This window comes from Bufo bufo, chromosome 1, assembly GCF_905171765.1.
Source record: "Bufo bufo chromosome 1, aBufBuf1.1, whole genome shotgun sequence".
NCBI lineage: Eukaryota > Metazoa > Chordata > Amphibia > Anura > Bufonidae > Bufo > Bufo bufo.
The window spans coordinates 223690440-223711656 of record NC_053389.1 but is presented as its reverse complement, the minus strand read 5'-3'; the positions used below and the strand labels follow the sequence as shown (position 1 = coordinate 223711656).

Sequence of the window (21217 nt, the reverse complement as noted above, 5' to 3'; positions counted from 1 at the left end):
GCGATCTGTGCAAGAGGGTAGTAGCAATTTTAGTAGGCTCTTGATATAATCGGACAGATCCTCTGGGATAACACTTTCTGGGATCCCCTGCAATTTAAGGTTATTTCTGCGGGATCTATCTTCTAGAGCTGCAACTTTGGCCTTGAGGTGCGACACTTCAGCAGCAAGTGCTTCATGTTCATCAATCAGATTATTGTGGGAAGAGGCAATCTCCCCCATTTTTTTCCTCCACATGTTGTGTTCTGTTACCCAGATCTATGACTGTAGCCTGCAATGGCATTATCAGGTTTGACATATGTGCGGTTATAGAATGATTGAATGCTAGCAGCATTTGCTTCATTAAGCTGCTGGATGCGGGTAAGTCATTGGTGGGGAAGGAGTGTAAAGCCTCAATCGTGGAGGGAGATTCTAGCGTCTCCGGGGAATCCACTGAGTTGCTCCCAGGGTGACCGGATTCTTGGATCCTGGGCCTCCGCTTTTCTGGGCTGGCTGATGGTGAGGCCTGTGCGGTGTGCACTACAAGCGGGGATCCCGCGCCAGAGCTAGGCCGACTGACCTGAAATGTTGAACGGGGGGATTGAGACGTTGATGCTGGGGAGACAGCTTCCTTATCTGAGCTCCGATGTACATTCACCCCTTCCTCTGCCCGTCTTGGGGATGGTGTGTTGGCGCTTTTAGTGTTGCTTGAGTTCGGGGCGATGGAGGAGGCCTCCCGGTCGGCGCCATCTTGGCTCCGATCTTTGCTGAAGAAAAACTAGCTTTCCTTACGCTTTGGACGCTCTTTTACCCCGAGTCATCATGAGGGTGTTTGCCAGGTTCTGGCCGTCGGTGTGCTGTGTGAAAACAACCACTTTGAAGGGCTTTTGCAGTGTTAGTCGCAGTGCAGGAGCGGGAGCTCTGGTTTATGCGTCCATCTCCCTCGGTAGCTTGGCCACGCCCCTCCTACACATTATATTTAATATCCTATTAACTCCCCCTCTTACTACCCTCTCGTGAGATGCGCCGCCTAATATTGAGAACCCCTAATTCTAATAGGAGAAACCTGCAACATCAATCAAACGGAGCTGATAAAAAGTCTCAGGCGTCCCATTATAAAATAAATCAGATAACAATACCTAGTCCATCAGGGATGTAACAACTCTCGTTCACCCCCGTGGGGACCCGGCGTGTTAGCCATAGCCCGGCCCCAAAACTGCTAATTGCATGCTCCTCCTGGAGCAGAGTCAGGTCACCCATTTTGCCTTTTTTGTGCTGTTCTTTTGGTGAGTCTCTGGATCCCGGGTTGGGGTCCCCTTGGTCTCCTTCCGATCCGGGAGATTGAGCTGGTGCTGGAGACAGTTTCCTCCTTCCCACTTGTATCTCTGCCTCTATGTTCAAAGCCATCGCCGCTTCTCTAGGTGTTTGGAACGTGGCTATTGTGCCGTCCTCGTGGAAAAACTTTCAGCGTGGCTGGGTAAAGAAGTGTAACCCTCATCTTCCTGTAAAAGAGCTCTGAGCAGATCCCCGAAAAGGCTCTGCATTTCTTAAGAACTTCAGCGGAGAAATCATTAAATAGGAGAACTGAATGTCCTCGTATGCACTGTTGCGCACGTTTTTCTTGTAGGCTTTCCGAATTTCCGCCTTATCCGCATAGTTCAGGAATTTCATGATGACTTCTCTGGGTCTCTGACCCCGGCCCGGGGTCTTACACTGGCAACCAGTTTTTTCGTCAGTGGAACTCAAATCAGGGCCCACGCGATGCGCTCTTTCCACCTTACAGATCATTTGTAGGCCTACTGCTTTGGGTAGTTCGCGCTCGCAAATGTGTATTAACTCTTGCGGGGGTATGTCCTCTGAGAGGCCTATAAAGCGCAGATTGCTCCTTCTGGAGCGATTTTCAAGTTCATCATCTTTGTCCGCTAATCTTTTAATCTCCTGAGTCGCCTCTTTTAAGGCAGATTGCGTCGTTAAGACCTCAGACGCTACCATCGTGTACTTAGTATCCAGATGTTCTATATGCTGGGCAATGTCTGCCTTCATGTGCTAGATGGCCTGTGCTACTGCTGAAGACAACGATTCCTGCAGGTCCGGTAAGATGCGTGCAGCGACCTCCAGGGCTAACTGGCGATAATCGATCCCCATACCTTCACCAGGTTCCTCATTCTCCGTCTGTTGAGCTGGAGGGCCGGTGGAGTTTTCCGCCTTTTCAGTGTGGGGCACCATGTCCTGTGTCCAGTTTGCAGGCTTGGCAGCTTTGAGGTTCATCTTTTGCTTCGATCTGCTCCCAATCGTGAGCAGGTAGCAATCCATGCACAGGACTGGACCACCTGGATTGTATAAGCGTCCGATTAGCTGGGACCTCGTCCCAATTTGCAGGTAGTACGGGAGAGCGGTCGGGGAGCTCGCACTTCACGTGGCTATCCATGGCGGCGCCGGAACCGGAAGTCTAATGAGATTGTTTTCTCGTCACATATATTTGAGTCAAAATATTTCATTTTTATTTATATGTTTAAAAATTAGCCAATTTCAATTTCTTTACTTTTATAATTGATAGTAACTCCAAAAATAGTTATTACTTTACATTCCCCATATGTCTACTTCATGTTTGGATCATTTTGTGAATGCCATTTTTTTTTTTTTTTTGGGGGACGTTAGAAGGCTTAGAAGTTTAGAAGCAATACTTGAAATTTGGCTCTCACCCGGAAGGCAGCCACAATGCCTATGGAAGGCATCGGGCTGCCTTCCCTGCCATCGGATCCCCGTCACAGCAGCGCGGGGACCCAATGGACACCCTGCACATGTCTGAAGCCTGCATGTGCCGCGGTCTGTAGGCTGGGCAGGGGTTAATGATGCCGGCGCATACAGCAGGGGTCTGTCTATCAGTGACTACCGGACCCCTGCTGCAGATCGGGCGGGCGCAGCTCCTGCACCCTCCCGATCAGTGCGCCGTACATGTACGGCGCTGAGCATTAAGGGGTTAAGACCCATTCAAATGTCAACGTTTGGTAACTGATTTCAATCAGTGATTGTGAGCCAAAACCAGGAGCGGAGCCTCCACAGACATAAGGTATAAGGCCTCTTGCACACAAACGTTGTGTGCCCGTGGCCGTATTGCGGCCCGCATACGGCGGGTCCGCAGTACACGGGCATCGGCCCGTGTGCACTCTGCATCAAGAATGCGGACCCATGCACTTGAATGGGTCCGCAATCACGGAGATGCGGAATGGAAGCACGGATCGGAACCCCACGGAAGCACTACGGATTGCTTCCGTGGTGTTTCTGTCCGTGCCTCTGCACCGCAAAAAAATAGAACATGTTCAAGTTGAATGGGTCTCAATCCGTCCTGGCTGCCGCACGGACGTTGCCCGTGCATTGGGGACCACAAATTGCTGTCCCCAATGCACGGATCGGACCCACAACAGCCATGTGCAAGAGGCGCACCTGGTGTGTTTAGAGCCGCACCTGGTTTTGGCTCAAAATCACTGATGGAAATCACTGACCGAAGACTGACGTGTGAATGAGGCCTTATTTGTGCCATGATACACTTCCACAAATGGGTTATGAAGATCAGACTTCGACTTGATTGTAATGCCATTGATTGAAAACACCTGACTCTAATTTAAGACAACTATGTGTTGTCCGAATCTTTTGTGGCCCTATTGAAATGAATGGGTCCGCACCCTTTTTCGCAAAATTGCAGAATGGGTGCGGACCCGTTCATACGGCCGTGTGAATGGGCCCTTAGGGTAATAGGTAACAATGTGGCGGTGGTGTATACATGATGACTTACAATCCAGCCGATATAGATGATCTTTATTGGGGTAGTCTGGATTCATTAAATATGGCTTACTTTTTGCAGTATAAGGCTACCCTTTAAGGATAGTTGCTTTGATTTGGCATTACAGCCGGATGACAGTGCTACTGAAAACACTGTGCTGCACTGGAGGATTTGGTATGGCCGTATATTCCATGGTTGCCTATTCTTCTGAATGGGCAGCATAAACTAGTAAATTTGTCCTGTGTGGCCGCCTCCTGTCCTGATCATCAGATAGGATAACCTTTTCTGCACGTTCATATGGTACATATTTTGCTGCCGAAAACCAGCATCGTAAACCGCAGGAATTACATGCCAAACTCGTAGAGGATTTCACCTTATGCATTGCAAAAGGGCAAAATCCGCAGCCAGAACCAGCAAGATTTCCCCCAGAGATCACCATTGCTATAGTAGTAAAGAGGAATCATTGTAGAGTATCATCCAAACAGAGTAATGAAATGCTGATTTCCCTCCGCCCCCCTCTCAAACACATACAGCTAACTTCTGTTTTAAGACATTTTGTGAGTATTTTTACATTGCTTTTTCTTTGTGTCAGCAATGTTGTTTCTTGGAAATAAGTTTGATCTTAAAGGGAACCTGTCACCGGGATTTAGTGTATAGAGCTGAGGACATGGGTTGCTAGATGGCCGCTAGCACCTCCGCAATACCCAGTCCCCATAGCTTTGTGTGCTTTTATTGTGTAAAAAAACTGATTTGATACATATGCAAATTAACCTGAGATGAGTCCTGTCCCTATGTATCAAATCGTTTTTTTTTACACAATAAAAGCACACAGAGCTATGGGGACGGTATTGCGGATGTGCTAGCGGTCATCTAGCAACCCATGTCCTCAGCTCTATACACAAAATCCCGGTGACAGGTTCTCTTTAACCCACAGAAAAGTTGAGATATTACTGTGTTGAATATATTATGTTTGCTAAAGTCCTCCTGAGTTTCAGATGACACCATTGCCCGTGGGCTTGAATAGTCACTTTTTATTCACCTGTAATTGTGTGTAGCACTGGACACATTGTAATCACTCTCAACATAAAATCATCATATAATATTGCCCCCTCCAGAGAAGAAAATAACGATTGTAATGCTGCACCCTATGTACAAGAATGTAACTACTATAATACTGCACCCTATGTACAAGAATATAACTACTATAATACTGCCTTCTATGTACAAGAATATAGCTACTATAATACTGCCTTCTATGTACAAGAATATAACTACTATAATACTGTCCCCTATGTACAAGAATATAACTACTATAATACTGCCTTCTATGTACAAGAATATAGCTACTATAATACTGCCTCCTATGTACAAGAATATAACTACTATAATACTGCCTCCTATGTACAAGAATATAGCTACTATAATACTGCCTCCTATGTACAAGAATATAGCTACTATAATACTGCCTCCTATGTACAAGAATATAGCTACTATAATACTGCCTTCTATGTACAAGAATATAACTACTATAATACTGCCCGCTATGTACAAGAATATAATTACTACTAGAAAAGCTACAATTTCTGGGGAAATTGTGTGAAGTGTTCTTGCCTCCACCAGTAGTCTACAACTGGAGTGGGCGGAGTAACTGGGTGGAGTGGCTTGAGTAACTGTTGGAATGGCTGGAGTAACTGTGGAAAGGTTGGACTGGGCAGAGTAACTTTATGGACTGGGCAGAGTAACTTTATGGACTGGGCAGAGTAACTTTATGGACTGGGCAGAGTAACTTTATGGACTGGGCAGAGTAACTTTATGGACTGGGCAGAGTAACTTTATGGACTGGGCAGAGTAACTTTATGGACTGGGCAGAGTAACTTTATGGACTGGGCAGAGTAACTTTATGGACTGGGCAGAGTAACTTTATGGACTGGGCAGAGTAACTTTATGGACTGGGCAGAGTAACTTTATGGACTGGGCAGAGTAACTTTATGGACTGGGCAGAGTAACTTTATGGACTGGGCAGAGTAACTTTATGGACTGGGCAGAGTAACTTTATGGACTGGGCAGAGTAACTTTATGGACTGGGCAGAGTAACTTTATGGACTGGGCAGAGTAACTTTATGGACTGGGCAGAGTAACTTTATGGACTGGGCAGAGTAACTTTATGGACTGGGCAGAGTAACTTTATGGACTGGGCAGAGTAACTTTATGGACTGGGCAGAGTAACTTTATGGACTGGGCAGAGTAACTTTATAGACTGGGCAGAGTAACTGTGTGAAGTGTTTGAAGTGAGTGAAGATAGTAAACATTATACTAACCAGTTGATTTATCAAATTTAAAAAGTGCACATGGCAAGCTTGATAAAGTGAGAAATGTAATGTTGTTGCCCAAACGGCTTCACAGTTACATTAAAACATACATTTATAAAATTAGCAGCCGATTTGTGTAGGTGGGATTGAAAATGAGGGAGTGGTGGCAGTTTAGATATCATGTCCTGATTTTTCAGCTCACACTCTAGCTTTTGTCAGCTCCCACTCATCACACTCCTGCTCCTATTCCAGGGATTATCAGGAGGACTCTGGGTCCAAGGTTCCTGGGTAGGGGCCGTCCTACCCTCTGGTTCCGCTCATATGGTTAGGAGTAAGGGCGGGGATTAGGTAAGCTTTAGGAGGTGACCTGCTCCCTTATCCCAGCTTCCTGGCCTAGTTGCTATCCCGTCTGCTTCTCATTGTACGGTGGGGGTTTTCCCCCACCGTGACAGTCTACCATTGTATTTTTACTTTCATCTAAACTGGTCTGATTAACTAATATATCTTTTTAGTAGTCAGAGCTCTATTTCCATGATTCATCGCTCCAAATCCACTGTATAGATCTAGAGATGTATGGTAAACGTCTATCTCCTGCTGCCACCACTAGAGGGGGCTAACTGCAGTGGTAATATACATTAAACCCAATAGTGACTAACTATGGCTGGTTCTTGATGTCTGGCAGCTTACTTACAGTGTGTTGCATTACCATGATATCTGGTGGCGGTAATAAGAAAATAAGAGCCCTTGGTGACGTTATCAGCACATGCGCAGTAGTCACTTTGCTGCTGGGGAAGCACCAATGGTATAAATGTGTATGGCAGGTGTGGGATTACTGGGACATGCGAGATGCCGAGGCCTGTCGGTCTTAGGGCTCATACACACGACCATATGTATTTTGCAAAAAAAACGGAACGGACAAGGAAAGAAAATACGTTTGTGTGCATAAGCCCTTAGAGAGGGAGGGGCAATTGATACACGGGGTCTGTGGTGCACAAAGGGGCTCCAGATATCTCATTGGTTTAATTATTTATGTAGCGGAGGTACGCTTTTAATCCTGCCAGGAATTATGCCTGGTTTAATAATGTTCATCTTCCTGACAGATGGCCTTTAACACCTACAAAATGCATAGAATGACAGAGCGGTAAAGACTGACAAAGTAGAAACAAGGGTGTTGAGTTAACTCCATAATAATGAATTATTTTTTTTGGGGGGGGGGGGGCTTTTGAGCAAAATCTCTATTCATCCTGAGCTTCCTGGTTCATAGATCGAATGTGAAAAGCACAGGCAGGGATTAGGAATAGAGGTTGAGTCATACATATTACCTCCTTATTTCCATGCACTGCTCTGTCTGGGAGATCCCTATAGCTCGTTTTCATCCTGATCAGTCTGTTTCTTATCCCAAGTAGGCAGAGAGGGAGTGTGGGTTGAATTGAATTGCAGGTTTTAGAGTATGCAGAAAGCTGGGTGACAAAGGGGGAGGGGAGTAACCCTTTATCCTGGGGTGTTTGGGTTAAAATCCAGCAACTGCTCCAGATTTATGGTTGCTCTTTCTGCCTCTGGTTTGCAGGACTCACCGAAGTCTCGATGGGAAGGTTTACGGATGTTAAACTGAATCGTTCCTCCCCCATGGAGTTTATTCTGCAGAACATTCCCAGCAATGTCTCCTTCATCCTCTTCCAGGTGCACAGTCAGTATGTCAACGTGACGCTGTCCATCGACAAGGTGTGTACCCAACAAAGCGGTCCCCTGTACCCCGCACTGTCCTCTACAGCACTGTGGACCATCAGCCATGTATCCAGAGTCTCCACTAGCAAAGAAGGTGACCAGGTTGGCCTTCACAAGTGATTGGAGGTCTAGTGGGGACACAGCAAGCAACTTTCCATTATGGAGACCTCATTTCCTGTGGTTTTATTCTTGATTTATGCTGGCAGGGCTACATTCATGAGGGGAGCTGAAACTAGAGTCCTCTAATTCTAGTGAGTTCCTGGGGTCCTCCTGACACATATTAGGGCTCATATGTGACCATATGTTTGTGTTCACAGCCGTTTTGCAATTTTGTGGAACGGATGCGGACCCGGCTTTCCGCATCTCTACTTTTGTTCCTCAGCCCCACAAAAAAGATAAAATGGGTCTTATTCTTGTCTGCAATTTGCAGACAAGAATAGGCATTTCTACCATAGGGCTGGCCGCTCCGTTCCGCAAAACTGATACTGTCATCTAAATGAAGATAGAAAAATGCACATACGATTGTATATATCCTATAATAGTCCAGTAAATAAAATTTATAGTACATGTCCACTTACATATTTTGTTTATCCTATACAGATCTTGAGTTAAATCCAGTGTTATACTCCAGAGCTGCACTCACTATTCTGCTGGTGGAGTCACTATCTACATATATATTACTTATGCTGTACTGATACTGAGTTACAACCTGTATTTTACTCCAGAGCTGGTGGAGTCACTGTGTATCCTGTACTTATCCCGAGTTACATTCTGTATTATACTCCAGAGCTGCACTCATTATTCTGCTAGAGGAGTCATTGTGTACAGTCGTGGCCAAAAGTTTTGAGAATTACATAAATATTGAAAATTGGAAAAGTTGCTGCTTAAGTTTTTATAATAGCAATTTGCATATACTCCAGAATGTTATGAAGAGTGATCATATGAATTGCATAGTCCTTCTTTGCCATGAAAATTTACTTAATCCCCCAAAAAAAACCTTTCCACTGCATTTCATTGCTGTCATTAAAGGACCTGCTGAGATCATTTCAGTAATCGTCTTAACTCAGGTGAGAATGTTGACTAGCACAAGGCTGGAGATCATTATGTCAGGCTGATTGGGTTAAAATGGCAGACTTGACATGTTAAAAGGAGGCGATGCTTGAAATCATTGTTCTTCCATTGGTGACCTGCAAAGAAAGGCGTGCAGCCATCATTGCGTTGCATAAAAAATGGCTTCACAGGCAAGGATATTGTGGCTACTAAGATTGCACCTCAATCAACAATTTATAGGATCATCAAGAACTTCAAGGACAGAGGTTCAATTCTTGTTAAGAAGGCTTCAGGGCGTCCAAGAAAGTCCAGCAAGCGCCAGGATCGTCTCCTAAAGAGGATTCAGCTGCGGGATCAGAGTGCCACCAGTGCAGAGCTTGCTCAGGAATAGCAGCAGGCAGGTGTGAGCGCATCTGCACGCACAGTGAGGCGAAGACTTTTGGAAGATGGCCTGGCACCAGGCTCGGGCACCAAAACGTTGCCATTTTGGGTCCATGGAAACTCCCCAGATCTTAATCCCATTGAGAACTTGTGGTCAATCCTCAAGAGGCGGGTGGACAAACAAAAACCCACTAATTCTGACAAACTCCAAGAAGTGATTATGAAAGAATGGGTTGCTATCAGTCAGGAATTGGCCCAGAAGTTGATTGAGAGCATGCCCAGTCGAATTGCAGAGGTCCTGAAAAAGAAGGGCCAACACTGCAAATACTGACTCTTTGCATAAATGTCATGTAATTGTCGATAAAAGCCTTTGAAACGTATGAAGTGCGTGTAATTATATTTCACTACATCACAGAAACAACTGAAACAAAGATCTAAAAGCAGTTTAGCAGCAAACTTTGTGAAAACTAATATGTGTCATTCTCAAAACTTTAGGCCACGACTGTACATGCATTACTTATCCTGTACCAATCCTACAGGATTTACTGATGCTTGATATTAGGTACACAGTATGTACACGTAGTAACTCTAAGAGCAAACTAGTAAGTGCAACTCTGGAGTATAATTTATTTTATGCACTTATGCTTAACCACTGAGCCACCGTGCTGTATATACAGCATAATATTACATGCTGTAACTCAGGATCAGTACAGGATAAGGCTACTTTCACACCTGCGTTCGGGGCTCCGCTTGTGAGTTCCGTTTGAAGGGGCTCACAAGCGGCCCCGAACGGATCCGTCCAGCCCTAATGCATTCTGAGTGGATGCGGATCCGCTCAGAATGCATCAGTCTGGCACTGTTTGTCCTCCGCTCCGCTCAGCAGGCGGACACCTGAACGCAGCTTGCAGCGTTCGGGTGTCCGCCTGGCCGTGCGGAGGCAAGCGGATCCGTCCAGACTTACAATGTAAGTCAATGGGGACGGATCCGTTTGAAGTTGACACAATATGGCTCAATTTTCAAACGGATCCGTCCCCCATTGACTTTCAATGTAAAGTCTGAACGGATCCGTTTGCATTATCATGAACAAAAAAAAAAAAAAATTATAATAATTTTTTTTTTTGTTCATGGTAATGCAAACGGATCCGTTCTGAACGGATCTAAGCGTTTGCATTATAGGTGCAGATACCAGACGGATCCGCACCTAACGCAGGTGTGAAAGTAGCCTAAGCAATATATGTACACAGTGACTCCACCAGGAGAAAAGCAGCTCTGGAGGTGTAACTCAGGATCACTACAGGATAAGGCTACTTTTAAATCAGCATTTTCCTTTCCGGTATTGAGATCCGTCATAGGATCTCAAAACCGGAGGAAAATGCTTCAGTTTTGTCCCCATTCGTTGTCAATGGGGACAAAACTGAACGGAACTGAACGCACCAGAATGCATTCCTTTTTGTTGCTTTCCAGTGCCGGACACAAAATCGATGCGAGCAGCGTGTTTGTGTGCGTCACGGGATACTGATCAAGACTGATCCGGCATGAAGTAATGTAATATATGTACACAGTGACTCCACCAGCAGAATAGTGAATCCAGCTCTGGAGTAAAATACAGGATGTAACTCAGGATCAGTAAATGATAACTATTGTAATGTACAGATGTAGCCAAGCTAAAATTGACTCTGATAGCACATGACACAGTGTTATCTTGGTTATCTTGTGACAAAGCCTTTTGAATTCCATTGAAAGTTAGTTATAGTTTTCTTGCCATTCTTCATGTGTTAACAAAGTTTAGCTCAGCTACATCTGTATGTACACATTGACTCCACCAGCAGAACAGTGAATGCAGCTCAGGAGTATGAGAGACTGAAGACCTGGTGGGGTCATTAGCTCGACCTCCAGTCATGGGTAGGAGTGACATACAACATCTGTGTATAACATACCTTAATTCTATTAAAGGAGTTATCCGAGAGTATGAAATGTCCCCCCACATTGAATATACTGAGCCAGGTTCCCTACGCCGCTCCTGGTCCCCACATTGCCGCTGCTGCTTCTCCCCGTGCATGGATGAAAATATCCGGGTTGAGGGGGGGAGCAGCCAATTGCAGACGGGGATGAGCCTCCCTAGCATCGCAGATATGAAAAGTTTAAATCATCACTCCTTTTCCAGTTTTACATATAAAAATATATAGACCAAAAAATAAACAGCAGGTATCACTGCATCTGAAATGTAAAAATATTAAAGGAAACCTGTCATCACTTTCTAAGCCTATTTATCCACTCACTTTTCTATAAATACTTTTTAATACATTAATAATGATATTAAATCAATTCTGAACAAACTATCAGTTCAGAGGAAAACCTAAAATAAATGTTCCCGCCATATATGTAAATGCACCTTAGATGAGTCCTGTCTCCTCCATGCTTCAGAGATGAGTCCAGCGTTCTCTGACTCTTGGAGTCCAGCCACACCCACAAATGAATAAGACACACCCTCTACGATTGCTTGTCTCCACCCCTTCTCCTCCAGGTCTCGCAGCTGCGCAGTATACATTATATGATCAGTGTGAGATGAGTAGTTAGGTGACTGGTTCTGCACATGTGCGGGATTTGGGACGTGAGTTCGGAAGGAGGGTAGGATCTTTAGATTCTGTCACGCATGTAATGGGAAAGCATTTAATTTACATAACTTGAAAAAAGCGAAAGTGGACTGTAAAAGAAGTACTTGGAGGTGTTAAACAAACAAAAAAAAAATCCTAGGATGATTAGGGTGGGGGGAGAACTATCTCAGGATGCCAATGATTCTTATTGTTAAAAACCGTTGACAGGTTCCCTTTAAACATTTTTCCTGCACAGTGAATGCTGTAATATAAAAAAAAAATGTAAAAACACTTGATTCACCATTTTTTTTAGTCACCTTGGTCCCCCCCAAAAAAAAATTGTAATAACCAAAAACCGAATAACCCAAAAATAGTACCAATGAAAACTACAGTTTGTGCCGCAAAAAAACAAGCTCTCATACAGCTCTGTAGACCGAATTAAGCTTCATCTTTTGGGCTATGGACGCCTTTGGGGGCAATTTTTTTTATTATTGCATTATGCTCATTTTGACCTAAAAATCACTTTTTCAATTGGTCTTTATTAACAATATGGAATCCTTTTTTGTGTACAGAGCTGACATTCTCTACTAGCTGCCTGTGGATTTTTTGTCATTTCTGTCATCTGAGGAGCAGATGGACTCCTTATCTCTGCTCTCTGTCTTTTGGGGGGGAAAAAACAGCCATGGCATCAGTGGGGGCCGCCCTATAAGGCAACACCCTAATTAGACTTTTGCAATACTGGTGAAAGGTCCTCTTTAAATGCAAATATTAAAATAATTGACTCCAAAGGTGTACATAGCCTTTAAATTTTTTTTTTTGGGATTGGGCCCCGAAATAAGGCCGTGGTGTCATTTGGGACACACAGTGAATGCCATAATATCAAAACTCTAAAATCCTTGGTGGAATATGTTTTTGTTTTTCAATTTTACCCCACAAATAATTTTTCTCTCTTTTCCAATATAAGACATGGTAAATTAAACGGTTCCATTAAAAAATGCATATTTGTACTGCAAAAAATAAGCCCTCACTTGGCTAAGTGAACAGAAAAATAAAAAAGTTAGTTTTAGTGCAGGTGCAGTGTTTGATGTGTCTGGTCAAATGATCCTCCATCAGCGGCCATGTGGACAGGACTTTTGTGTGGACAGCACAGAAGATTTGCCTACCAAGTAGGCATGGATGAGGAGATATACAGTGGGGGAAATAATTATTTGACCCCTCACTGATTTTGTAAGTTTGTCCAATGACAAAGAAATGAAAAGTCTCAGAACAGTATCATTTCAATGGTAGGTTTATTGTAACAGTGGCAGATAGCACATCAAAAGGAAAATCGAAAAAATAACTTTAAATAAAAGATAGCAACTGATTTGCATTTCATTGAGTGAAATAAGTATTTGAACCCCTACCAACCATTAAGAGTTCTGGCTCCCACAGAGTGGTTAGACACTTCTACTCAATTAGTCACCCTCATTAAGGACACCTGTCTTAACTAGTCACCTGTATAAAAGACACCTGTCCACAGAATCAATCAATCAAGCAGACTCCAAACTCTCCAACATGGGAAAGACCAAAGAGCTGTCCAAGGTAGAGTTGTTGCGATACCAAATTTTTGATTCGGTTTCGATACCATGAAAAAGTATTGCGATACTCGATACCATTCGATACCACGCGAAAAAAATAAACAAAAAAAGCCACGTGCATTCCTCATTTTTAAAAATGGCGAATCGCGCAGTTTTTATTTTATTTTTTCTGTTCCGGCATTCACCACCTAGATTTTTTTTTTATATTTTAATAGTTTGGACTTTTCTGACGTGGCGATGTAATATGTTTATTTATATATTTTATATGTGAAATTGGGAAAAGGGGGGTGATTTATACTTCATATTTTAGTGTTTTTTTTTTTTTCACTTTTTATTTAATAACTATTTCCCCCCTTAGGGGCTAGAACCTGGGATCTTTCATCCCTTTTCCTATTCACCCTGATAGATCTCTATCAGGGTGAATAGGACTCCACACTGTCCCTGCTGCTCTGTGCTTTGTGCACACAGCATCAGGGATGTTACCATGGCAACCAGTCCTGGCTGCCATGGTAACCGATCGGAGCCCCAGGCTTACACAGCTGGGGCTCCGATCAGAAGCTGCCACTGCACCACCAATGAGGGGGAGTGGAGAGGTCCCTGTGGCCACTGCCACCAATGATTTTAATACTGGAGGGTTGAGAGGGGCCGGCGCACTGTGCCACCAATGATTTTAATGGGATGGGGGGATTGAGGGGGGGGGGGGGGGGGCACACTGCACCACCAATGATTTTACCCCTTTATACAGGAGGCGGGTACTAGCAGATCAGCGGCAGTTAACTGCCGCTGATCGCAGCTCCCTGTCAGGGGCAGGGTGCCGGCAATGCGATACCGGGCAATGGCTCAATCTTCAAGCGGATCCGTCCCTCATTGACTTTACATTGAAAGTCTGAACGGATCCGCTCAGGCTACTTTCGCAGTCGCACTTAGAAATTTTTCTAAGTTATTAATGCAGACGGATCCGTACTGAACGGAGCCTCCGTCTGCATTAATATGATCGGATCCGTTCAAACGCAAGTGTGAAAGTAGCCTTAGATGGTACTTTGGGGGTCACTTACTCTTAATGTGAGGCACATGGGGTCCATTCCAAAGACTCCAAAAGCATGCGCCCAGCCTGACATTAAAAATAAGTGACCCCCCATCATGTTTAAAACATGGGTAGTGGCAAGATTGGGGTTAATGAGTCACATTAACCCCAAATCTTGCTGGCTGTCTTCCTTATAGATATGGTTTTTGCCTGCCTTTATTTTGAGGCAGGCTAATCATCACTCTTGCACTGGGTCTGGCTGTGGGCTAGGCTAGGTACCTGCTATGCTGGGCTGGCTGCTTTTCAGTCTCACTGACTCTGGGGCTCGGGCTGACGCTCACTCGTCTCAGTCAGACGGCGCAGCACACGAGACAAACGTGAGTAACTCAGTTAGGAGTCAGGACGGAGGAGGAGGCTGCTCTGCTGCCGCTGGTGCCGTTCGCTGAGCTCAGCGCTCACTCGTCTCAGTTAGACGGCGCAGCACACAAGACAAGTGTGAGTGACTCAGGACGGAGGAGGAGGCTGCTCCGCTGCCGCCGGTGTCATTCGCTGAACTCAGCGCTCACTAGTCTCAGAGTCAGACGGCACAGCAGTTTATTACCTCCCCCGTCCCCCCTCCTCCTTTAATTAAACGCACAGTCATTGGTGGCAGTGATGCAGGCATCTTCAGAGCCCGCTTACTCCATTGGGCTCAGCGGCGGCAGCGTCATAGGAGGGAGGGAATCCCTCCCTCCTTCTCCCTCCCTCTCTCTCTCCCGCCTTCTCTCTCCCGCCTTCTCCACTGTCTTTCTGGCGGAGCGCCATGTTGTGCCATAGGAGATAATGGGCTGCGCAGCCCAGTATCGAAAAAGTGCAAATCACAGTACCGAATCGATACTTGTAAAAAAGTATCGATTGGGTATCGATTTTTCGATACCCGCAACAACCCTAGTCCAAGGATGTCAGAGACAAAATTGTAGACCTGCACAAGGCTGGAATGGGCTACAAAACCATTAGCAAGAAGCTGGGAGAGAAGGTGACAACTGTTGGTGCGATTGTTCGAAAATGGAAGGAGCACAAAATGATCATCAATCGACCTCGCTCTGGGGCTCCACGCAAGATCTCACCTCGTGGGGTGTCAATGGTTCTGAGAAAGGTGAAAAAGCATCCTAGAACTACACGGGAGGAGTTAGTTAATGACCTCAAATTAGCAGGGACCACAGTCACCAAGAAAACCATTGGAAACACATTACACCGCAATGGATTAAAATCCTGCAGGGCTCGCAAGGTCCCCCTGCTCAGGAAGGCACATGTGCAGGCCCGTCTGAAGTTTGCCAATGAACACCTGAATGATTCAGAGAGTGACTGGGAGAAGGTGCTGTGGTCTGATGAGACCAAAATAGAGCTCTTTGGCATTAACTCAACTCGCTGTGTTTGGAGGAAGAAAAATGCTGCCTATGACCCGCAAAACACCGTCCCCACCGTCAAGCATGGGGGTGGAAACATTTTGCTTTGGGGGTGTTTTTCTGCTAAGGGCACAGGACAACTTATTCGCATAAACGGGAAAATGGACGGAGCCATGTATCGTGAAATCCTGAGCGACAACCTCCTTCCCTCTGCCAGGAAACTGAAAATGGGTCGTGGATGGGTGTTCCAGCACGACAATGACCCAAAACATACAGCAAAGGCAACAAAGGAGTGGCTCAAGAAGAAGCACATTAAGGTCATGGAGTGGCCTAGTCTGTCTCCGGACCTTAATCCAATCGAAAACCTATGGAGGGAGCTCAAGCTCAGAGTTGCACAGAGACAGCCTCGAAACCTTAGGGATTTAGAGATGATCTGCAAAGAGGAGTGGACCAACATTCCTCCTAAAATGTGCGCAAACTTGGTCATCAATTACAAGAAACGTTTGACCTCTGTGCTTGCAAACAAGGGTTTTTCCACCAAGTATTAAGTCTTTTTTTGTTAGAGGGTTCAAATACTTATTTCACTCAATGAAATGCAAATCAGTTGCTATCTTTTATTTAAAGTTATTTTTTCGATTTTCCTTTTGATGTGCTATCTGCCACTGTTACAATAAACCTACCATTGAAATGATACTGTTCTGAGACTTTTCATTTCTTTGTCATTGGACAAACTTACAAAATCAGTGAGGGGTCAAATAATTATTTCCCCCACTGTAGTTAGGCTCCATTCACACGTCCGTTGTTTCTTTCCTGATCTGTTCCGTTTTTTGCGGAACAGATCTGGACCCATTCATTTTCAATGGGTCCTGAAAAAATCGGACAGCTCAATGTCTGAATTTTTTTCAGGACCCATTCAAAATGAATGGGTCCAGATCTGTTCCGCAAAAAACGGAACAGATCAGGAAAGAAACAACGGACGTGTGAATGGAGCCTTAGAAATGACACATAATGTCAACAAAAGCTATGAGTGCCATATAAATGAAACTTCTGGTGATGTCTGTTTTTCGTTCCAACATTCTGTGAATTCTTTTTAATTTTTATTATCATATGGATTGGCGATCCTTTTTGTTCCTTATACAAAGCTCCAAATGTCCAGCATAGTCTAGACTTACATGCTAAAATCTCATTTGCCTGCATTCACCACTAGAGGGAGCTTACTGCATACTGTTCATTCATGGAACTCAACAATAACACTGTATACAGTTAGATATGATGCACCCCCTAGTGGTGACTGCAGGCAGATGGGATTTTACAATGCATGGGATTTGAAGCTCTGTATGGTAAAAACTGTTAGCTTTAGTATTGTGCATAGTGATGGCTGAGCTGCGTGTCTCCTATACTAATAGGCAATTCTTCTGTGTTTCTTGTCTTTTAGACTCCAACTATAAATGACTCTGAGACTGGCAGCGACACAGGACTCCTGACCGTCCTCCGCATCAACCAGACTCGCGCCACCTGGTACCTGGAGACTGCCAACCCGGATCCTCTGCTGGCATCAGCTGTCAGTATCCCATACACAGAGAGGGGTAAGTACCAATCTGGTGTAAGTGACCCAGAACCTTGTTACAGAATATTGCTACCCTCCCCAATAAATATTACTATTAATTATTTTTTGGAACTGTAATGCCATAATATATAGCTCCTACATTGGGTGACATACATTATCACATAACTAGGCATATTTTCTTTCAGGAGGCTAAGAAAGTCATGGGCCTGGTAGAAGCTTTACCTCCTAACAGTCGCATTAAAATTTTCAAAAAACCCTCCCAAAAATGTAACTTTTTTTTATTGTAGATTTTTAATATGTCTGAAGTAAATATTGTTGGCGCCCACTCAGGGGGCACAAGTTCATTTTTAACCCCTTAGTGACAATACGAATTTTAGCCTTAAGGCTAAGTAACATTTTCACCCTTTTTGTTGTAGCAGTTATAACTTTTTAATTTCTTTCATTTTTATTTTGTGGGATTAGTTGTAGGTTTTTTAGGAATGATTTTAAGGTCTATATAGTGTATAGAATAACTTTTTATTATTTTTATTTCTAGGGTAAAGATATATAAAAAAAAACAACAATTTTAACATTATTTTGTGGAATTGATTTACGGTGTTCACTTTGTGGTATAAATAATTAACTTGTACAATGATTTTATATATATATATATATATATATATATATATATATATATATATATATATATATATATATATATATATTTATTTATTTATTTATTTTGCATTATCTATCTATATCTCTTGTAGCAAGTAATGGGTGCCAGCTATGTTAGCACTTTACCAAAGTGTTAAATCCAGGATAAATAAATACAACGCAGCACATCCAATGGTGAAAAAAACAGTGGGATCCTTTATTCACCCATGCTGTGTCCCCCCCCCCCCCCCCCCCCCCCCCCCCTTCCTTCTCCAGACTAAGGCTGTTTGGTACCTAAACCCGAACTTCTTCACAGAAGTTCGGGCTTGGGATCGGTGTTCTGTAGATTGTATTATTTTCCCTTATAACATGGTTATAAGGGAAAATAATAGCATTCTGAATACAGAATGCATAGTAAAATAGCGCTGGATGGGTTAAAAAAAAAAATAAAAATTTTTTAATCCACTTGATCGCGAAGCTGGCATCCCGTCTTCTGTCTTCATCTGTGCTGTGCAGCAACAGGACCTGTGGTGACGTCACTCCGGTCATCACATGGTACGTCACATGATCTTTTACCATGGTGATGGATCATGTGATGACCGGAGTGACGTCATCAAAGGTCCTATGCCTCACAGCACAGATGAAGACAGAAGAAGAGATGCCGGGCTGCGCGAACAAGTGGATTAAGGTGAGTTAAATTTTATTTATTTATTTTTTAACCCCTCCAGCGCTATTTTACTATGCATTCTGTATTCAGAATGCTATTATTTTCCCTTATAACCATGTTATAAGGGAAAATAATAATGATCGGGTCTCCATCCCGATCGTCTCCTAGCAACCATGCGTGAAAATCGCACCGCATCCGCACTTGCTTGCAGATGCTTGCGATTTTCACGCAACCCCATTCACTTCTATGGGGCCTGCGTTGTGTGAAAAACGCAGAATATAGAGCATGCTGCGATTTTCACGCAACGCACAAGTGATGCGTGAAAATCACCGCTCATGTGAACAACCCCATAGAAATGAATGGGTCGGTATTCAGTGCGGGTGCAATGCGTTCACCTCCCGCATCGCATCCGCGCGGAATACTCGCCCGTGTGAACGCAGCCTAAAGGGTAGAGGCTGCTTTAGCTGCTCATATGTCTGGATAGGTAGCAGCTAGATATATAGCAGAATCAGTATTTTCTTCATTATATAAGAAGATATCACATATTGGGATGGTAGTGACTGCAACTGAAAGTGAAAGTAAAGGCAGGCTATAGTGCTTTTATTCCCGAATTGATTGGAATGCAAGCTTTCAAACAAGACCAGGCACATATCTGTATCTGCTACAAATCTGGAGATATGAGCAGCTAAAGCAGCCCTCCACCTGCTGCTCGAGCTGTGCTCAAGGTAAACAGTTAAAGGGGTTGCCTCGTTTCAGTAAATGGCATTTATTATGTAGAGAAATTTAATACAAATCACTAATGTATTGTGATTGTCCATATTGCTTCCTTTGCTGTGATTTATTTTTATTTTTTCTTTTATTCCCCCCCCCCCCCCAATCACATTATACACTACTCATTACCATGGTTACGACCACCTTACAATTCATCAGTGGTAATCCTTGAACACTATAGGAAAAAGTGCCAGGACCGTGGGAGCTCACATAGGTCGATGCTTTTTTTTTTATAGTGTGCAAGCACGGCCGCCTCTGCTGAATTGTAAGGTGGTCGTAACAATGGCAATGAGCAGTCTATAATGTGACGGAAAAATAAATCCAGCCAGCATTGAGTAGTAGACGGAGTTGGCTACTGAAGCACTGTTCCCGTTCACTTCAGTGGGATCGGTGCTGCAGTTACCAGCTCCACTCATTACATAGAGCTGTGCCATACCAGTGCCGGAGCTACTTTGAAACATCCGATTGGCAAGGGTGCAGGATGTAGGCCATCAGTGTTAAAATCCTGGACAACCCCTTTAACCTCTTGCGGACACATGACGTACCGGTACGGCATGATGTCCTGGTACTTAAGGACACATGACGTACCGGTACGGCATGATGTCCTGGTACTTAAGGACACATGACGCACTGGTATGTCATGTGTATTTCCGATCACCGCCGCCCAGCGGGCGGTGATCGGAACAAGGTGCCTGCTCAAATCATTGAGCAGGCACCTTGGATCAATGCGCGGGGGGGGGGTCCCGTGACAATTCAATTCAGACCTACGGTTTGCGGCTTTTACTGTGGGTTGCGACGGAAATTGTATCTCTATTTTCCATTAAGTCTTGTGGAACACCTAAAGGGTTAACAAAGTTTGTAAAATCAGTTTTGAATACCTTGAGGGGTGTAGTTTCTAGAATGGGGGTCATTTTTGGGTGGTTTCTATTATTTAAGCCTCACAAAGTGACTTCAGACCTGAACTGGTCCTTAAAAAGTGGGTTTTTGAAAATTTCTGAAAAATTTCAAGATTTGCTTCTAAACTTATAAGCCTTGTAACTTCCCCAAAAAATAAAATGCCATTTCCAAAATGATCCAAACATGAAGTAGACATATGGGGAATGTAAAGTAATAACTATTTTTGTAGGTATTACTATGTATTATAGAAGTAGAGAAATTGAAACTTGGAAAAATGCAAATTTTTCCAAGATTTTGGTAAATTTAGTATTTTTTTTTTATAAATAAAAATTACATTTTTTGACTCCATTTTACCAGTGTCATGAAGTACAATATGTGACGAAAAAACTTTCTCAGAATGGCCTGGATAAGTCAAGGCATTTTAAAGTTATCACCACTTAAAGTGACACTGGTCAGATTTGCAAAAAATGGCCTGGTCCTTAAGGTGAAAATGAGCCCAGTCCTTAACCACCTCCGGACCGCCTAACGCAGGATCGCGTTCCGGAGGTGGCAGCCCTGCGCACAGTCACGCATATACGCGTCATCTCGCGAGACTTCCTGTGAACGCGCGCACACAGGCGCGCGCGCTCACAGGAACGGAAGGTAAGAGAGTTGATCTCCAGCCTGCCAGCGGCGATCGTTCGCTGGCAGGCTGGAGATGTGATTTTTTTAACCCCTAACAGGTATATTAGACGCTGTTTTGATAACAGCGTCTAATATACCTGCTACCTGGTCCTCTGGTGGTCCCCTTTGTTTGGATCGACCACCAGAGGACACAGGTAGCTCAGTAAAGTAGCACCAAGCACCACTACACTACACTACACCCCCCCCCCCCCGT

At 44.1% G+C, this 21217-nt stretch overlaps 1 protein-coding gene across 1 annotated transcript in view; it reads left to right on the top strand.

Annotated features, from left to right (window-relative positions):
- Nucleotides 1–21217, top strand: part of TM7SF3 (transmembrane 7 superfamily member 3) — a 67720-nt gene that overhangs the window by 27194 nt on the left and 19309 nt on the right. The window contains exons 2-3 of the mRNA XM_040435678.1: nt 7634–7788; nt 17238–17388. Coding sequence (XP_040291612.1) covers nt 7634–7788; nt 17238–17388 — 306 coding nt within the window. The remainder of the gene's footprint in view (nt 1–7633; nt 7789–17237; nt 17389–21217) is intronic.